At 33.2% G+C, this 19,680-nt stretch overlaps 2 protein-coding genes across 2 annotated transcripts; both read left to right on the top strand.

Annotated features, from left to right (window-relative positions):
* The first annotated feature begins 51 nt into the window (after positions 1–51).
* Positions 52–5,004, top strand: LOC124445514 (RNA-binding protein 7-like). Its single transcript, XM_046996236.1, has 3 exons — positions 52–405; positions 2,744–2,866; positions 4,234–5,004. Exons 2-3 carry the CDS (start codon positions 2,768–2,770, stop codon positions 4,831–4,833), a joined length of 699 nt encoding a protein of 232 aa, XP_046852192.1. The 5' UTR covers positions 52–405; positions 2,744–2,767; the 3' UTR covers positions 4,834–5,004.
* Positions 5,005–5,145: 141 nt separating this feature from the next.
* Positions 5,146–18,740, top strand: LOC124445512 (nodal modulator 1-like). The gene is made up of 39 exons (XM_046996234.1): positions 5,146–5,378; positions 5,498–5,587; positions 6,134–6,179; positions 6,592–6,692; positions 7,007–7,067; positions 7,623–7,659; positions 7,751–7,823; positions 7,986–8,063; positions 8,404–8,478; positions 8,617–8,760; positions 9,270–9,359; positions 9,447–9,503; positions 9,694–9,807; positions 10,365–10,450; positions 10,549–10,603; positions 10,791–10,913; positions 11,005–11,146; positions 11,468–11,544; positions 11,648–11,711; positions 11,988–12,124; positions 12,550–12,634; positions 12,751–12,814; positions 12,910–13,008; positions 13,204–13,314; positions 13,480–13,559; positions 13,692–13,857; positions 13,951–13,987; positions 14,110–14,199; positions 14,299–14,412; positions 14,874–14,936; positions 15,217–15,281; positions 15,670–15,727; positions 16,491–16,574; positions 16,847–16,933; positions 17,256–17,366; positions 17,506–17,605; positions 17,703–17,822; positions 17,965–18,057; positions 18,397–18,740. The coding sequence occupies exons 1-36, from the start codon at positions 5,190–5,192 to the stop codon at positions 17,596–17,598; spliced, it is 3,246 nt and encodes a 1,081-aa protein (XP_046852190.1). The 5' UTR covers positions 5,146–5,189; the 3' UTR covers positions 17,599–17,605; positions 17,703–17,822; positions 17,965–18,057; positions 18,397–18,740.
* Positions 18,741–19,680: the final 940 nt, after the last annotated feature.

A 19,680-nucleotide genomic window follows, 5' to 3' on the forward strand; every position in this document is an offset into this window, starting at 1 on the left:
ACAAGCGTGTATGTTTAAACATCTCAGTAGAATTCGTTACCATATAGTTGGAATTATGTTAAATATCATCTTCATGTATTTAAAGCTATGCCCTGTACTTCGATGGGTTTTTTTCTGAATTAATATCTTAAAATTCTGTTAACTACCATTTTATATAATATGAGCTTTCAATCTTATATGAATCATACATGAAGTAATTACTAGTTGAAAGAAAATGGAAGAAAATGCAGAAATTTAAATTGTCGATAACATAACCCTATAGAAATGGTGAAAATTTCTTCATTTGATAGAATTTTCATAACTTAAAAGCGTGTGAAATGGAAGAAACAGGATTAATAGATCGATAAACGTCTTGACAGAGTTTTGGTACTGAAATTACTAAATAGAATTTCTACTCGGCTAACGGCTTGAGCACATTGAGCTCTATAAGACCTGGAGGGGAAAAGGGGCCTGGACCCCGTGGTCAAAAACATGGCGGTAATGGCGGATTTTGGTTGTCAAAACTTCCACTTTGAGAAAAATTTTTAACATTCGCTCCCTCCCGAATCCGGATCTCTATTCCTGCTTATATTAATGACAACCAGCGAAAACAACCACGATACCGTAAGCATAAAATATTGAAAATAATGCTTCAGGTTTTTTGTGAAATAGACACACACATTTAAATGAGGTAAAATAACGTATATTTTGTCAAGTAATGCTTTAGCTATATTAGAAATAAATATCAAACGGCATTTTTTTACACTGTCAATGTGTTGTTAAGCTTTAATGCATAATCCATTAGCATTACTTGTGTTTTTGACTGTTTGTTTACAGCTTGGTGCAACTGTCTTTCCTGAATAGATGGGTAAATCTTAGTTAAAACGTCCAAAAAGGAGTTAGAAAAAGTTAGCTTACCCCTACGACTTAAGTCGACTGGAAATATATTATAAGTAGGTATGTAATTTTTTGAGTTTTTTTTTTGGTAGGATTGATTCTGGGTGTCTTATAAGGTATTATGATATTCTTATAAATCTACTGAGAACTTATGAAGAAAATATCTTGAACTAGGAGAGCAAAAGATTGAAATTCAGAAATTCTATAATCATGTTGCTGGTTCTGTTTTGAGCCAAGATATTAGAAACTGGATTGTCATTGACAACCATGGATCTACTACTGAACAGAACTACATTAATTTCCCATTGAAAATACAATTTCATAAATTAAAGTGCATTGGTTTCTCTGACATAACACTTTTCTTATTGCTGCATGAAGGCAAATCTGTTTAAATAATTATAATGTAGGTGAAGATATTTAGCATGTTGTATAATTGTTATTGTACAGTCATTATTTATAATATTATGGCCTTGTGTAATGTATGTCAAGAAGAACTTATTAATTCTCAAAAATGCTAACCTTCTTGCACTACTTTTCTCTTGTGTCCTTACAAATTGCAGTTACCTGTACTAATTTTTTCTAGGTTCAAACAACTTGACAAACTTTTGAATTTTACATTATGCCTTCGAATTTTTGTTTTCGTCTTTTGATAAAAATATCAGTGAATGACTTAAAAATCAAGTTTATCTAAAATAGTATTTTGTACAAAGAAATTATACATAATTTGAAAAGTCTCATGTTGAAGACAGATGTCGCTTCTTTTACTAGATTGCTACTCTTATTCTTTTAAATGATATCGTAATTCTTCAAGACATAAAAAGTTCTTTGGCATCAATTTTTGCTCGTTCCACATTCAACTTCATTGCAACCGATGCATCTTATGTGAATTTTTAATCACCTGGAATTGAAAAATGTATGGATTTTGTCAGATGATGCAGTACTATATTTAATGTTTCATGCATGTCATCATAACCTTTTCTTGAGCAAATATTTTAAGGTAGGAGCAAAATTTGGCCCATTATTGCACAAAGTAGTTTTTATCTTGATTTTGATGTACTAACCTGTTTACTATAACAAACAATTCATTTACAGAAACACCAGATGGAATTTATAAAACTTTTAGCATAAAACAAACCTTTACACACCATCATCAAAATTGTCCATAATCTGTCAAATTATCCAGGCTAGCTGTTTAATACAGGTATTTTTTATCGTACGACATGTACCAAAGAGCTCATTAATTAATCCTGCACTGCATTTGATTTCAATACAGCTCTGATCTTAATATTTGCTTCATATTTTCAGAAAATATCATGAAAACACCCTCCATTTCTTGAAGGTAAACTCAGTTGAAACAAGGAGTTTTAAGATATGCATATCTCGATAAGAATTGGTTGCTTTGCCTCGTCTAGCAAGCGATTAAGTAAAGAAAAATAAGACTGGATAAACATAACTTAAATTATAACTTAGGAGTAAAACATTCACAAAATATATACCATCACACTTCAAGTATTGACTTAAAACAAAACACTGAACACTTTAAATAGTAAAGAATCTTACGTTGCTTACCGTAGTCATGAAATGTTTCCTTTTCTGACATTACTTCAGCATCCGTATACCAAACAAGTTTGCAGCATGTTTTAAAGATAAAATTTCTAAAAGTTTTTGTGCTTGGCATTGATATTTTATATAATCGCAATTGTGGTTGTCAAATCCGGGTGGGCGAAAAAAATTTTATTTTATGAGCCCGCGTCTTTCCGCTGACTTTGACAACCAAAATCCGCCATGTTTTTGACCACGCGGCCGCGCGCTAATAATTTATAGTAATTTGGTTGACGTTTCCCCTCCAGGTCTTATAGAACTCAATGCTTGAGCAGTTGAGCGTTGAAATATGGAAAACAGTAGATCAAGAGACGGAGAGTGTTCAGTTTTTGTTGCAAACTTGGACAATCGTGTCGAGGAAGAAACTTTGTGGGAACTATTTCTTCAGGTATATAAATTTACTTATAAAAAATGATGATGTGATGATCTATCTTACTTGAATGACTTGAATCTGTAAATCAGTAAATGTTATAAATATACAGTGTTAGACGGATTAAGATTACAAGCTTTTTATTTTCACTGCATGCTTTTTAAACATGTACAACGTACATGGGAGTGTTTAATTATTTGAATACCCTGCCACACACATGCTTAACTTGTGGTGTGCATCTGTAAAATCTCTAGCACCACCCACAGGAAAATTCTTTAATGGTATTGCATACTGTTGGCTATTGTTATAATAGTATTAGAGGCTATGAATTGTACAGTAAGACTGAGGAAAAAGTGGAACTTATCATTTCAAAGGCAGTTATGTATTTTCTTCTATCACCTTTTGTAATTGTATAACTACCATGTGCATTTTTATTGAAACAGATTACTAAACGCAATGTAACCTGTTTCTTTGTCTTGTCAACTTCTTTTGCCCTTTATTTCTTTGTCCCTGGTTTTTCATATGTGAAAGCAACCATTGTATTCATGTTTCACATGTTGTTGGCAACAATTTATAAAGCTTTGTTGATTATTTTAAGGAAGTACGGTACAGCCATATTACTACGATTCATAATTTACTTAACTTTTAAAAAAATTCTTAAAAAGCTAATAACGCTATTCATTATTCAAGGTTCATAGGCTTCTTTAAGCCTACAAATCTGCAATAGCCTGAGGCCCTGGCATCTTAAGCTAGGACAATAATGCACCCCTTTGAAAATCTGCACTCCTCCTGTCAAATAAGAATTAATCTACCCCTGTATTAAATCTTTTTGGCTTTTCCTAATTGTAAAGTAAACTAGCTTCATTGTTGTTGGCAGTCTTTGTCGTGATGTATTCTATAAATGTGCCCAATAAAATTAGATTTTCCCACAAAAGTTGTGCAATTTGCACATGAAAGATCTTGGCATAGAAAAAATGACATACAATAAAGAATAATGTATAGGGGTGTTCATATTCAAATGTATAAATACAACGTTAATTTTGGAGCGCTTCATATTTGGCAAGTTTGTTATAGTGTGCAACCAATTAAATAAACTGTTGCATCCTTTGCAAACCTTGCGTTTTAGTTTGTCAGACATTTACATAAAATTACTGCACTTTCATCAAAAAAATAGAATGTCTTTTAGAGAGTGTTTAGGGGTGGTATAGCAAGACTATATTTTATAAAAAGTGGTAAACAGCTTTGATGTAGCTCTAAGCTTTTAGCAAATTAATCTTTTGAAAATACCAAAGTCAACAACATTTTCTCCAACATTGAAATGTTGTTTGTTGTAAGAAAATATACAAAAAAAAAAGAAAATAAAAGATAAGCATTTTCCTATTTAGGCAGGACCTGTGAAAAGTATTTATATTCCTGGTTATAAAGATGGAAAACCAAAGTCATATGGTTTTGTGGAGTTTTCGTCATCCGCGACTGCACATTATGCTTGTGATCTTCTCGATGGTATTAAGTTATATAATCAAGTGTTGAATGTTCGTCCGCATAATTCTGAAAAAGAAAAAGGACTTGATGACAGGTCAATGCCAAATAATATGATTTCTGCTTCAGAATTTTACCACAATTTTTATTGTAATTATGAGGAAGTCAAGTATAGACCACACGGTCAAACAAGAAGAAATCCTAGCTATAATTTCAATCATCATCAATGGAATAATTCATTCACTCCACAACTACTCAACAGGAGCATTTCTTCACCATCAAGCAGTGCTATGTTTGATGAGTTATCAAGAAGTGCCACTTACTGGAATCATACTTCACCACTTAGATCTCTAAACTATGATCCACAGTACATGATTTCATCTCCGCAATATACAAGACATGGTACTTCATTACCTGGTGTGCACTTTGGTTCATCTGACTCCAGACATAACTCTCCTTACCAAGGACAGTATCGATATGATCAATATTATCAAAATTATCGCTAAGTTATACATTGCAAGAGAATAGTTTGTGGCTATATGTCCAATAATATTGGGTTTTTTTGGTACAATGTTATGTATAGTTTTTTGTTTATTGTTGAGGTAACTTCATTTTCTACAAAGGTTGTTTTAATTGTTTTGTATTTGATTAAAGCACAATTTCATTTGTTTGTCAAATCCTGTGGCATGAAAATTGTTGTTGTTGTTGTTTATTGACTGAATCAAAGTACTTAGTTAGCTGTCCAGTTATTATAGAGTTCACTGGGTGTGGCTCACGCTCACACAAATGTAAAGTCGGGGGGGAGGGTTTTTTGTAGCGTGCAAGCGTGACGCCCCGATACACTAGTGGATTTCGAACTGCAATGTACGCTTGCATATTTAAAAATCAGATTAGAAGTTTCTTTAGTTTTTCTGTCTTTTTAATGATGGGTCTATTGTTTTGGTATTTAACTTCTTCTTTATTTATTGTGGATCTTGTTTTATCCAATGATGTTGTTGGTTGTGGTGGTTTCGTCAAATCTGATGTCGATATCAATTATTCTTATGTAGAGGTACTAAGGAGTTATTTAAAATTGTTCGTGTAGTTTTAAGCATTATGCGTAACTTTTATTAGTATATGTTTAAAGTAAATTGATAATTCTCTTAACACTGATCATATTTTTTACTTAAGATGAAACTATATACAAAACAAGGTATCTTAAAGTACAAGACTGATTGTGCTCCAAACAATGGGTATTTTCTCATTCCATTATATGACAAGGTAAAATGGATATATTTTCATAAATTGTCGTGCATTGTGTAGACAAACCAAGCTTTATCAACATGACTTTCTGATAATGTTGATATTTTGTGGTGTTATAAGCTATTTAATTGCATCTACAAATCCATAATTCAATGCATGTGCATGTTGTAACTTGTAAATGTATCAAACAATCAGTAGCAATATCAAGTTCTGTATGCATGCTAACCCTTGATCATATGCTGTTAATCCTCTCAATAATGACTGCTGTATTGTGTATGTTACAAGTATGGAATGTTATAAAAGAAGTTTGATAATAAAATAATATCAGTGTTTTTATTAATACAGGAAGCTGGTGCTTTTTATGTGTGTCTTCATACATATTTTGAGGCAGCGGCGCACACCACAAACTGGAAAGTTTGTACTGTGCACCCAAGATGTCACATGCTCAATTTAGAGTAGACTAGGCTTTTATACACTTTAATTTGTATAATGTACAATTTACAAACTTTCCAGTATGGGACATAGCAAAACATCCTACTCATTAATTATATTTTTTGTTTTTAGGGTGATTTTGTTTTAAAAGTTGAGCCACCTCAAGGATGGAGCTTTGGTAATTGAGAATGTTATAGTATGTTTGTACAAAACTGGATAAGTTAGGAACCTTAGAAAAATTATACGAGTACTTCTGTTCATACAAAACTGTGTTAATTACGTTGGAAAAAGACCAAGCTCTTGAAATAAAACAGTGCCAATGCTAGCAGGGAAGTTTCATATGGTTTTTATGTTTTAAATTATTACATCCCTGTTAAAATATTTTTTTACCTAAGAAAGAATTTTATTGTTATGAATCAATAAACAATGAAAATCCTACTTAAATTATTTTTGGAAGTATGGCGTGAAAATGTTTCCTAATTTGTTGATATTTTACTTTCATTGATTTTCTAAGTTGGTAGAGCAAACAGAACATCAAGAAAAAATGAAAAATCAAACTTTCAACTAACAAGAAGCTGTTGTATTTGTAGATCCTGTGACTGTTGATCTCCATATTGATGGTAAAACAGATCAATGCACTAAAGGAGTGGATATCAACTTCATGTTTACTGGATTTACCATGTTTGGAAAGGTTAATTTCACTACATCATATTTATAGCTAGACAATGCTCTATAGGCTATACCAGGGCTTGCAAAATTGCCTGCCCGACATCCAGGGGCAGCCAAACATTGTGTCAGGTAACTAAAATCCTTGACTAATGTCCCGGAATGTACCTTCACTTTTATATTTTGATCTTACTATCCTGATTTTTAAAAAAATTAAGTCAAATTTTTTAGAATCTTGTGATAAATTGCCTGGGAAACCAAGTTTTGGTGTTGCCTGCCCCAAGGACAATCAAATGTTTTAGAATTTTGTGAGCCCAGCATTGTACCCTGTGTTTATAGGTTTTGAGTAAAGGACGTCCAATTGGCCCGTCAGGTGTTCAAATTACTCTAAAGCATGAAGGTGTGTATTGGGTATTTGCAACGGGTATTTCATTTTGTTATGGCATACTATTGAGATTACTATGGAGATCTTGAGATCACCATTGATATCATTTAATCACCATTGACATCACAAGGTCACCATTGACATCACAAGATCACCATTGATATCACGAGATCACCATTGGTATCACAAGATCACCATTGATATCATTAAATCACCATTGACATCACAAGATCACCATTGACATCACAAGATCACCATTGGTATCACGAGATCACCATTGGTATCACAAGATCACCATTGATATCATTAAATCACCATTGACATCACAAGATCACCATTGACATCGCAAGATCACCATTGGTATCACAAGATCACCATTGATATCACGAGATCACCATTGGTATCACAAGATCACCATTGATATCATAAAATCATCATTGTTATCACGAGGTGTAAAATGCAATATGACGATCATTGCATTGAATTTAGCCCGGTTTTCTTTTTTGGTCACATGTTTTGAATGTAGTAACGTGCTCAGCTTGCAGCTTACATCATCTGATTTTACTTCAGACACTGAACGTAAATCAGAGACGAGAGATGAAGGGTTGTAAGTTGAAGACCTTTTGTGATTGAGATGACTTTCATATTTTAAATAGCTCTTCTTATTTTAAGAATGGAAGTAATTTTTGACTTTATAGTTTTACTTTCTCTCAAGTCCTTCCTGGAAAATATTTGCTTGCTGCATCTCATCCAACATGGACGTTCAAAGCTGTAAGTCAAGCTGTTCGTTCAGAACCATTTAACGTCTTGGATAATAAAATGCTAAGCATTTACTTTAAATGAGACAAATTCATGTAAAGTTATATTTATTTGCTTACAAAGTAGCTAATGTATTTTTTCAAAGATTGTAATTTGATTTCAATTCCATTTTAGTCTACGATTGTGGTTGATGTACTAAACAATAATGTGGAGGTTATAGATAAGATAATTGTAGTTGGTTATGACGTCAAGGTGTGTGTCAAAGTTCGCTGTTAATGGTATCTAAAAAGCTTCCTTTGTATTGTAACCTCTATCACACTTTGTGCTGATTTTACCAACCTATACTTACCTCACAAAACAAACAAACAAACAAACAACATTTGTATACCGGCCAGTATTAATCCCCGCCAGGGGGGTTGACCGGTCCATGAACTATACTTACCTACTTAACTATACTTACCTCACACCAGATGTATATTCTCTCGTGTTGTGCATTTGCTATGCAATTAGTATCACAAAGTAAAAACGCTAACACTATAACAGGTCTGCATTCGTTTGTATTTGCTTGACATTTATTGAATAAATATTGTAGGGACATGTGTTGAGTGATAGTCAGCCCATAAAAGGAGTGGACTTTATTCTGTTTTCTCCAGAACTAGGGCCTAAGGTATGTAAGTTTTCATTTCCCATTATACAGCCTATTGATCATCGACATGGAGATAAGATAGTGAAGCTCGTCCTATTATTAGTAGTACAGTTGTAACTTTGAGCCGTTTTTATTATTTTTATGCATTGTACAACGCAGGATGTTAGCGGATGTGAACCAATTGAGAAGAGAATTTTGGATAAAATTTCCACGAAAACAGAAGGGACGGCTTTGTGCAAGACAAAATCCAAGATAGATGGAACTTTTGAGTTCCCTAGTGTTCCAAGTGGCTACTATACTTTGGTATGTGCACTAACTACTTATGTCTCACTAAAAGATATGGCGTTATGTCTTGTCATTTCGGTAAAATAAAGCGTTCGAAGTAGCGTTTTTTGGCCAGTCCATTACAAAAAGACAATGAAAAATACGTTGAGTAAAGGCGGCCACTAGAATGAAAATGAATAATCTCCTATATTAAACTTTATAAAGATCCCGTTTGGTTAATCTTTAAGGAGAAGTATCAGACATCGAACCATAAAAAGTTTTCTCATATCTCCACTGGACGATAATTACGTATGACGACGGTCTGAAAAAATCATCAACACATGCGCAGTACAAACTATAAACTAGAGGGTGGAGGGGGGTTGACGATCTCATTCGTACTGTTCTTCTGTTGGGCCAACAATGTTGGCGGGATTTTTGAAACGACTTTCATAAAAATCCTAAATTGTACAGAAACAGTTTGACCACCGTATTTTTTGGTATTGGTTATCGTATGATCATTGTTATTGAATTATCAATTTTTCTTTCAGGTGCCTTTTTATGAAGGTGAATTGATAACATTTGATGTCATACCGACCAAGCTGAAGTTTAATGTTAATTACAAAAGTGTTATTTTAAAGGTAAGCAATCTTTTTATGTTTATGAAGAAGACAGAGGAACGTAGAAACGTCAGTGAACATTTTCATGGGTGTTCTTATGTACTGTAGACTCCATTTGAAGTTCACGGGTTCTCTGTCAGTGGCAAAATTGTGAATCTGGAAACTGTGAGTAGTTCTTCACGCGAAAGAGGATGATCAATAAATCAGCTGATTTTCCAATCTGATTAAACGAAGATCGGCCGAATACTCTCGAATACCAATAGTTTAGAAAAGCAATACATAGATGTACAATTAATGGGCTTTTCTCTCAAAGCTGCATTATTAAATTTCAATTACTGTAGGTTTTATTATTTAGGGAAAAGGGATAGCCAATGCCAAAGTTTCACTGGATGGAGTTTTTAAGACACAAAGCAGTGATGATGGCGTTTACATTTTGGATAATGTTACATCTGGTCATTACACCATATTGGTGGGTATCATATAGACCTATCACATCTTGACTATTTGACCACTATCGTTTACATTCATGTGGTCATTTCACCATATTGGTGGGTATCATGTAGACTTACCACATATTGACGATTTGACCACTATCGTTTACATTCATGTGGTCATTTCACCATATTGGTGGGTATCATGTAGACTTACCACATCTTGACTATTTGACCACTATCGTTTACATTCATGTGGTCATTTCACCATATTGGTGGGTATCATATAGACCTATCACATTTTGACTATTTGACCACTATCGTTTACATTCATTTGGTCATTTCACCATATTGGTGGGTATCATGTAGACTTACCACATTTTGACGATTTGACCACTATCGTTTACGTTCTTCTGATCATTACACCATACATGTAGATACTACACCTTGACTATTTGACCACAATTGTTTGTATTCATCTTGTTATTACACAATAAATTTAGATACTACATCTTTTCTATTTTACGACCATTGTTTACAGTGAAGGAACATTTATATTAAGGATTATCATCTTTTGGAATTCCTCTGTTTCTAGGCGGAAAAGCCAAACGTTTTCTTCCTGCCAGTTAAAGTTAACATTAATCCAAACACACCTCGTTTATCGGATATTAAACCACACAGGTATCCTTGTTTACACGACATGTTGATGTGATGATTTGAAAAGTTTGAGCATTAAAGCAGTAATTTCGATGATACCTTTGAAAATATTATTTTTTAAGTTACCATCTTTGTGGTCAGCTGAAAATTTCCGAACTTCCTTCGGGATGTTTACAGGTTTGGCAAAACCCTTTTCTTTTGCACATTTGTAAATCATATGTTCAACACAAAATAGTCAAAGTAGTCTTTCAGGTTTTATGATTATTAATTTATTACTTAACTATAGTTAATGATAGGTTAACTTAAAAGCTGCCAAAATTGATCGGGTTTGTTCTTGTAATGTACGTATAATTTCTTTTACAAGATGTCAAAGAGGAAAGTTATTTTATCCTCAAGCGAGGGAAAGAAAACTGACGCAGTGTCGACAACTGTTGCTGATAATGGGAAATTTTGTTTTCAAGTCCAACCTGGAACTTATCGTGTTCAGGTGAATGGCCGTTTTGTAATAAAGTATCTTTTTATTTGGGAGGAAGGCTGTGTTTACTGTCTTTATTACATATAAATTGTTTCTCATGCAGCCAGTTGTCGTCACACAAGAGCAGACGGCTGGATTACTGTTGAAACCAGAAGAAACAATTGTCAAAATCATTAACGAACCGTATTTGGATGTAGCATTTTCTCAATTCATGGCAAATGTTGGTGGATCTGTGGAGTGTCTGGGTAATAAATTGTAAAAGTTTATTAATATTTCGCTCCAAAATACATTTCATTCAACTAAAAATTGAAATAGTTTGTGTAATGATTATACATTCGTCCTTTATGAATTCTAAAGTACCTTTTGCACCATCGAAACAATCTTCTTCGCAATTTCTCTGTATTGTGTCAATTTATGAAAAAGTTAAATGTTTCACACAGTTTGAAACTACGCTGCTACAGTATGTACCACTGCCTGTATCCAACTAAGTCTTGTTTCCCTCGACTGAAAATTGACTTATGCGAACTTATTAACAAACTTATTTCATGGTTTATTAATCACGGTAGATGGTCCTTGTGGCAGTTTAAGTGTTTCACTTGTATCTCAGCGACCCGGTGATCATCTAAAGAGAATAGAATCTGTGGTACGTATGGATGAATGCGTCATTATAGTGAAATAGCCCAATATAGATTGTTTTATTTATACATGAAACTTTAGTCACTCTGTTCTTCGTTCTTCCATTCAAGATAAGAAGTGAATCAAAAGGTGGCACGTTCAAGTTTAATAAAGTTCTTCCTGGCAATTATAAAGGTAATTCTATTGTTGTTCCAAACCTAAGCTCTCTTTGTTCTGGCTTAATATCGATTATCGTTTAAAAAGGATAACATTTGTCATGAATGTGTCTTAAATTTAATAAGATTTAGAATGAACTTATTCACTTTATCTTGTATTGTTTGTTTAGCAGCACGATAGTCGTTTTGAAAGATCACAAAAAATCTATTTATTTTCAAAGTTTTTGTTTCAGCATGCTTATATGCTATCGTCAGGACCAATACATTTGGTGTTTATATCTGAGTTTTTTTGCAGCATTTGTTCTTCAAGACATGTGGTGCTGGAAACTAAAAACTCAAGATGTTGTAGTTAAAGATAGTGATGTAACGGATCTACAGTTCATTCAAACTGGATTTGTACTAAAATGTTCGCTGACACACAACATAAACCTGGTATAAATAATAGCTTATCTTTCCGTCGATGGAATGTTCGTCTGTTAAGTATCAGTGGTTTTTCAACATATATTATTAATACAAGCATTTAAAAAACACGATACAACTTCTTTGATGACGCGAATAATTTATGTGGTCCGAGTCGACAACGGATAATGACGTCATTTCCTCAATAAAGTGCACGTGATTTATGCATGAAAATAAGTCTTGTTGACTTATATTGATTTTATAGAACATGTATGTACATGTAGCATATCGTAAAATGAACAAGATTGGTGAAAATACGGGGGGGGGGTTATGGAGATACCAGCATACTATACAAAGTAAAGTATAAATGACTAGTTTAATGTTACTATATATTATTTCTTTTTGAGTTTAGTTAAGCTTTGTAACTGCAGCAAATGTTTGTTCTTTTGTTTTTGTAGCATTTTGCACTGGAGGGAAGCTCACAAGTTGTTGGATCATTTAATTTAAGTAAAGGCGTAAATATATTCTGTTTAAACGAACCAGGTAGGGTATATTGAGTTATGATGTTTCTTGATAATGTTTTGTCAACATTTCTACATCGTTTATTATTATAAATAAATAATTCCAACACGAATGTCCTTTTTTCTACGTATATTCAGGAGTTTACACTCTCACTCCAAAGTCGTGTCATCGATTTGATCAAGACTCTTATAAATACAACACGTGAGAAATCTGCCTTTTTTAGGCCTATATATTGCTATGATTCTTATTTGGATATTTCCAATCCAAAGTACTTAAATTGAATTTTTTTTCCACAGCTCCGATCAGAGGTTTTTGACGCTTTCTGCGAAACATCATGTACTTTCGGTTGTAGTTCATTCAAAACAGTCTGTAAACGATATAAAGTTAAAAATCAGGTTTGTTTATCTGTACCTGTTTTTCACTTGTTTGTGGAGCTTCTTGAAATTCAAGAAGTAAGCTTTTTTCACTTACGTCAAATATTGGAAGGAGAATGTATATCAGAATACAAATCTTGTAATTTGATTGGTTCTGTTACGGTTGTCATTTTATAATTTAAAAATGCATTGGAACTATATTAACTTCATTTGCAGAATACTGAAGTCAAATACTGAAGAAATAATCCCCGCTGTCCTCAAAGTTGCGGAAAATGAGTCTGTCGAAAGTGTTGATCAATATGTATATGAAGCGTCGTATTGGGCAAAGTAAGTTATAAAATAATATTATGTACGTATATATAACTAAATGTTTTTTAGATTGGACACTTTAATTCATTCTTTATTATGGTTGCTGTGTCATTCATGTAGTATACTCATTAACATTTAGTGCGCAGTTGCCTAAAGTGTCTAAAGAACTCTTTTTTCTTAAAGGAAAGACGAACAACTTGAAGTCATTCCTTTATCATCTGATTTACTCTTTTATCCATCTTCGATGACTGTCACCATGAAAGGTAGCTACGTTTCTTTGTAAATTAACTTTCATTTATTATGGATGATGAATAATGATGTGTTGGTCGTGAAGTAATAGCTTTCGATGATGAACTGTAAGTTTTTTTCAGATTATCATTGTTCCATTTATGTAGACTCTTGTCCTGGAGAAAGTTTACAGTTTGATGGTCAAGTGGGTGTTTTCATTGATGGTAAAATAGAGCCTCCACTCCAAAACGTTAAAGTTGTAATTCAATCTGACTCCACCAAAAAATCAAACAATATATTCACTGTATTTAGCAACGCTGAAGGCAAATACAGGTCAGTTTACGTTAAGAAATGTACTCAATACTTTTCGCTCGCTTACAAATTCTACAATTTATCATTCTTATCTTTTGCTTCGTTTAAATTTAGAATTGGACCTCTTCATGGAAACTTGAAATATGAGCTCGTAAGTTCATGTATTTTTAACGGAGAATATCATCATGTTGTTTAATGTTTAGCATGCAGTACTATTTCATGGCAGTGAATCATTGTGAATCCTTAGTCGTGTTCTTTGTCGTGTTGTTACAGTTTGCGTCAAAAGAAGGATACATTATAAATCCCGTTGAAAAAGCGAAAGGACATTTTATTGCTGTGAAACTTGGGAGAATAGAAATAAAGGTAGAACACTTGTTTTTCTATTGTGTGATCATTGTATATTTTACTGGGTTTATATCCTGCTAGGTACATAAATATTTTAAATAAATTTTTCCGTGACAGGTGTCGGACGAAACAAGCAATTTTTTACCTGGTGTTCTTGTGTCGTTAAGTGGCGGAAACTTTCGTCAAAACCGTTTTACTGTCGAGAATGATTCATTGATTTTCTCTAACTTGGTAAGCAGTGATTACTCTGAAATTAAAGAGTTGGATTTCAACTTACCCACCAGTAAATTACTGTCTTCGTTTGAATGCTGTTACGTCAAGTTCAATAACATTTTTCTGGTAGGCTTGCTTGCATGCAGGATAGGGCTTCTTTTTGAATTCTCTTCCCTTCCCCGGACTTTTCCTAGGGTCTTTACCCGGGAGTCTTATCTGCATGGTTATTATTCGTGGTAACTTTTTAAACGTTTTTTTTAATCTCATGCATTCAACCTCCCTGTATAACAAATTGGGACCATTGCATCTTCCTTAAAAAATCAATATATATGCCTACATTTCAAGAAACATTTCAAACAACATTCAAGTCTTGCAAACCAACCAGTGTAACTTGATATTTACTTTTGTTTTTGTACGTAGTTTAACTTGAGGCACACAAGTTAATTATGAATAATAATAATAATAATAATGCATTTTAGATTCCAGGTGAATATTTTTTCAAGCCAATGCTGAAAGAATACGTTTTTTCTCCTTCTTCTCAGGTTAACATGTGTTGTATGTACGTAGTAGCAAAGCTAGCCCGATGTTTTACTTCTACAATGCAAATTTTTCAACAAAATTATTATTCATTTTTTTTGAAAATTGACTCGATTCATTGTTATTCCATTGAGCGGACACAAAAATGTTTGCGTTGCAGGAGTAAAAAACATCCTGGTTTTGCTACTGAGTGTATGTCTGTATTTGTTGTTGTGCAAATGTGTTTCAATGTCACTGAATCACTGTTATTCATGTACGAAATTTGAATAAAAATTTTCAACATAGATTGTACAATTGGAAGAAGGAAAAACAGTTAAAGCAACGTCAGAAGGCAAAAGAATTGCATTCAGGTATATTTCATATGTTGACTTGTTAGAAGACAGCTGACATTCAGTTGTACGTCATTTGAGATTGTGAAAATCAATTGTTATTATAGACAAGTATAAAAAGGCAGAGTTGTATTCATTTGTGTATTTTATAATCCATAAAAAGAGATTGATTTCAAATGAACCTATTGAGGTTAGGAAATAGAGGCATTTAACAAGAACAACAGCTCTGTTATACAAACGTGAATAACATATTGGGAAAAATAATTGTGTTTCGCAAACTTCCTAGACAACTAAAGTTGGGGAAATGCCTTCGTTTGTTATTTTTTCTTGGGGTGGAGGAGTTTCAACAGGTTGTTAATTGATAACATAATATAACATAAAGACATAAATTGATTGAAAACTTTTGTAGTTGTTATGGCTCAGTTACCAGTCTAAATGGACGAGCTGAAAAAGAGGTTGCCTTAGAGGTATATGTATCAGAATATTCGTATGTTTTATCTTGCCTTATATAGGTAAATATGATGATATTTTTTAACACTTTATATTTATTTTGAACTATATATGATATTTTTTAACACTTTATATTTATTTTGAACTTTATATTTATTTTTGAACTATATTGAACTATATACGTGATGTCAGCGCATGCAATGACATTCAATCAATCTAAAGTGTCTCCGTTTTTATAGTTCATTTATAATACTGCAGTTGAATTTTTTAGATTTTGTAAATTGAAAACGCAAACTTGCATGATATCTTGCCTGTAACTTACTGTAGCCGAATGTGCATAGTGTAGTGGGCAGAGGCCGCGGAAACGGGGGGGCATTGGGGGCAAGTGCCCCCCTCACTTTTGAGATACTTCCGCGGCCCCTGGTAGTGGGGATTACTCAGATAATTACTCAGGTAATTTATCCCGAAGTAGCAACGTGCTCAGAACTTCCCGTACTACACGCATGCGCAGAATGTCAGAGAAAATAAGACATTAAACTTGAGAAACTTCATTTATCATTTTACAATATTTAATTGATGTCCGTGTCTCTCGTGGATTCAGTTTCATTTAAACAATGTACACTATATAATAAATTTACTTCCATATCATTCACTCGTTCATGTTCCATCTTTTATTTGAATGTTTTTCTACATTAGTTGTGTTTGATATAATTACGTATACAGATTATTAAAGATGCACACTTTATAATTTAGTTTAATGTCTTTGTGTTGCCATTTAAGGCCGTTGGTCTGAATAGTTGTGAAGGTAATCAAGAAGAAACAGTCACCGATTCTGATGGGCAATACAGACTACGAGGTTTACAGGTACATTGCTCATTATGCTGTGTTTGCTTCTATCCTTTGGTATATGTGCATCTTTTATCTCGCTTTGTATATTTTACTGCGTGTGGAGTTTCGTCTCGTGATTAAACATGATTTAAGGTGTTTGTATATTGGTTCAATACATGGGCAATATTATCTTAATCATGTATAGACACAATGATTTTTGAACTTACGTGCATTACTTGTATTTCCATGTGAAGAACAATTTGTGCTGTCGTAAGTATGAGCTTTGAGCTTTTGAGTATGATTTTTAGCCTAGTTGCGTCTATCGTGTAAGGGTAAAGAATGGCGAAATGAATTCTCATATTGAAAGATCTACTCCACAGTACATTGACGTTCAAGTTAGTATGATTTATTGTGACGAAATCGCCCTCTTTATGACACACGCTTGCGTTTCTCTTGTTTACATGTAAGCTGTATTTATTAGTATTATGGAGAGAGTTAAGGTAAAGTTTAAAAAAACCGTCGAGCAAAATTTTGATTTTACTGTATTTCTTATAAGTAAGCAAGGTAAAAAAAATTCATCATTGACATGTCTATATTTTTGCTTAACTTTTTTCTACGTGTCTTTCTTATTAAAGTTTTATTTTCTTAAAAGCCATTCTTTTAGTTTAACTTTTATTTAATACATGCCATTCACATCTTGTTGTCCTTTTATAATAGGTGGTGAAGAACGATTTAGAAAACGTTCGTTTAATAGTATTTCGCAAAAAAGGATTGGTGGATGTTACTGGAACTGTGATCACCGACTCTCAATTTCTTCCTTCAGTGAAAGTAAGTTGATTTGCTTTTTTTGCGTTGTGTAGGATTTGATATTTGATTTGTATTTAACTAAGTTATTGTAAAAATTCTTGATTGAAGTGTTAAATATAACCTTTTTTGTTGTTGCACATTTTTATTCACAACTTTTTAGCTTCTTCTTTATCAAGAAAAGAATTTGGATTCGCCCATCCACTCGACGACTCCTGGTTTAACAGGTTTTTCAATTTCCACCTATAGCAAGTGATCATCAGGTTTGTTGTTTTATTTATTATGTACTCGCATAACCTGCTTGATAGCATGAACATACAATCTTTTTTTAAATAATGATGGTTTATTTTTTAATTTCAGAACTATCTAGTGAAGTTGGAGTCGAGTTTATCGTCTCATCAATACAACATGAAGTTTGAAGAAACAAGTTTCGTTGCCGCTGGCCACCGAGTTCATGTTAAATTAGAGTTCAGACCTCAGGTATATGATAGGAATTCATCTTACCCAAGTTAAAAATCATACTACTTTTTATACTACTTTTCATTCTACATTTTTGTCGCATTAACTGATAGGTATCATAGCAAGATATTTATTTTTCAAAACATTTTTTATTTTAATTTAGAAACATTTCCTGGATCAGGAAACTTCACATACATCCTTCATGTTCTTCCCTATTTTTCTTGCTGCCATTATTATTGGTGTGAATTTTTCCAAGGTGAGAATTGATCTCTAATGTGAATCGAAAAATCGTAGAAAAGCTTCCATATTCGAGGAGAACCGCCAAGGAAAAAAGGAGGGCCTGGGGCAAATTTTGTCCCAGTGCTCTGTGACGTCATGATTTTAAACATTTTCGACTGCATGGAATGTTGCGCATTGTATCTTTGCACACAGCAGATAGGTGATTGGTGTAAGAAAATTAGTGTAAGAAAATTTTTGCTAACAATTAACTACCTTTTTAAGCATTAAAAAGTATAGTATGCATGTCATTTTCATAGACACTTCTTATTTCATGCTCTTTGTAATATAAAATTATATGATTTTACATATTTACTAGATTTCAGTTTTCGTACGAGAAACGCTTAGTCAGTTACAAAATGATTCGATTACATCTGAAAATGGGGACGAAATAATCAGTAAACATAAACGGAAGAGAAGATGAAATGGTGTTCATTTTTGCATCGTTACTTTGATTAGCAAGAACATGTACGTTTTTCCATAAAGAATATGATCCCATTCATTAATCCATGATAAAGAAAATGACGATATGAACATTTATTCGTGACGTTATCTCTTAGCGTTTGTAGCTAACGACTGATAATTCAGAGAGACTTGCGTGGTGCAGTAATTGGGATAATGAAATCATAACCAATTATACAAAATAAAATATCGATCATCGCATTTCAGTTTTAGTTAATTGTACATAATGTAATAATTTATACTGCAATGTTCTAGAAAGTCAACTAGAATGAGGAACAGTTCCCTGATTTAAATGAAATATCTATTCCATTGGGGGTATTACGACTCGTTAATGCTCGTCCACTTTAAGTTTCGTTGCAAAAATAGATACTCTAGTTCATAGCTGGTAAACTTGCTTTGTGTCTCTGGTAAGCCTTGACAAGGAATTGCTCAATGAACGTGAAACTGGAGGGCTACATACATGAAGCAGCTATATCTCTAGTCCCAGTCTTCACGAAGGATTGGTGCTCATTTGCTTGGTCAGGCACACGGTAGGTTATGTATTAAATTTGTAGTTATAGTCCTGTCCATTGTTTGTGATCTACATCTGACTCGACTCAGGCCTCTGTGTAGAGTAACAGAAAACTCGAATTTGGGCCAATTAAGTTATTCTGATGTAGTGTCTTCCAGATGGCTTTTTTCAAAAAATGTTGTGAAAACTCTGTGCTTTATTAAATCGTAAACTTTTTAAAGTCAGTTCCGAGTGAAAGAAATAACTTAATTTTTTTACTTGTCTTTTTTTGCACGCGTTTCTTTAATATGTTAAAATTTTCCTACTCATTTAATCGTGCACTTTTGTCATCCTATTTTTGTATACTTCCAACAAATTTTAAAGCTAGCAAACTTACGTTTCTGATTTTTCAGACTCTGCTCGTGCGTTTAACGTCAGATTAAAAATAAAATATGAATGTGATGGAATAATCATTGGGTATAATGAAGACTTACTTCGCCTACATTCTCAAACGACTTTCCATCGTTGCTATTGCATTGTGAAATGATAACAAATTGCTGGCAGAAATTTTTTCTTTAGAACGTTAATTCGTGGGTACTTCAGAATTCTTAGCTCTGGGTGTAAATCTCCGGTATTGCTTTCATAAAAATA

The sequence above is a fragment of the Xenia sp. Carnegie-2017 genome, unplaced genomic scaffold (assembly GCF_021976095.1).
Source record: "Xenia sp. Carnegie-2017 unplaced genomic scaffold, XeniaSp_v1 HiC_scaffold_22, whole genome shotgun sequence".
NCBI classification, from domain to species: Eukaryota; Metazoa; Cnidaria; class Anthozoa; order Malacalcyonacea; family Xeniidae; genus Xenia; species Xenia sp. Carnegie-2017.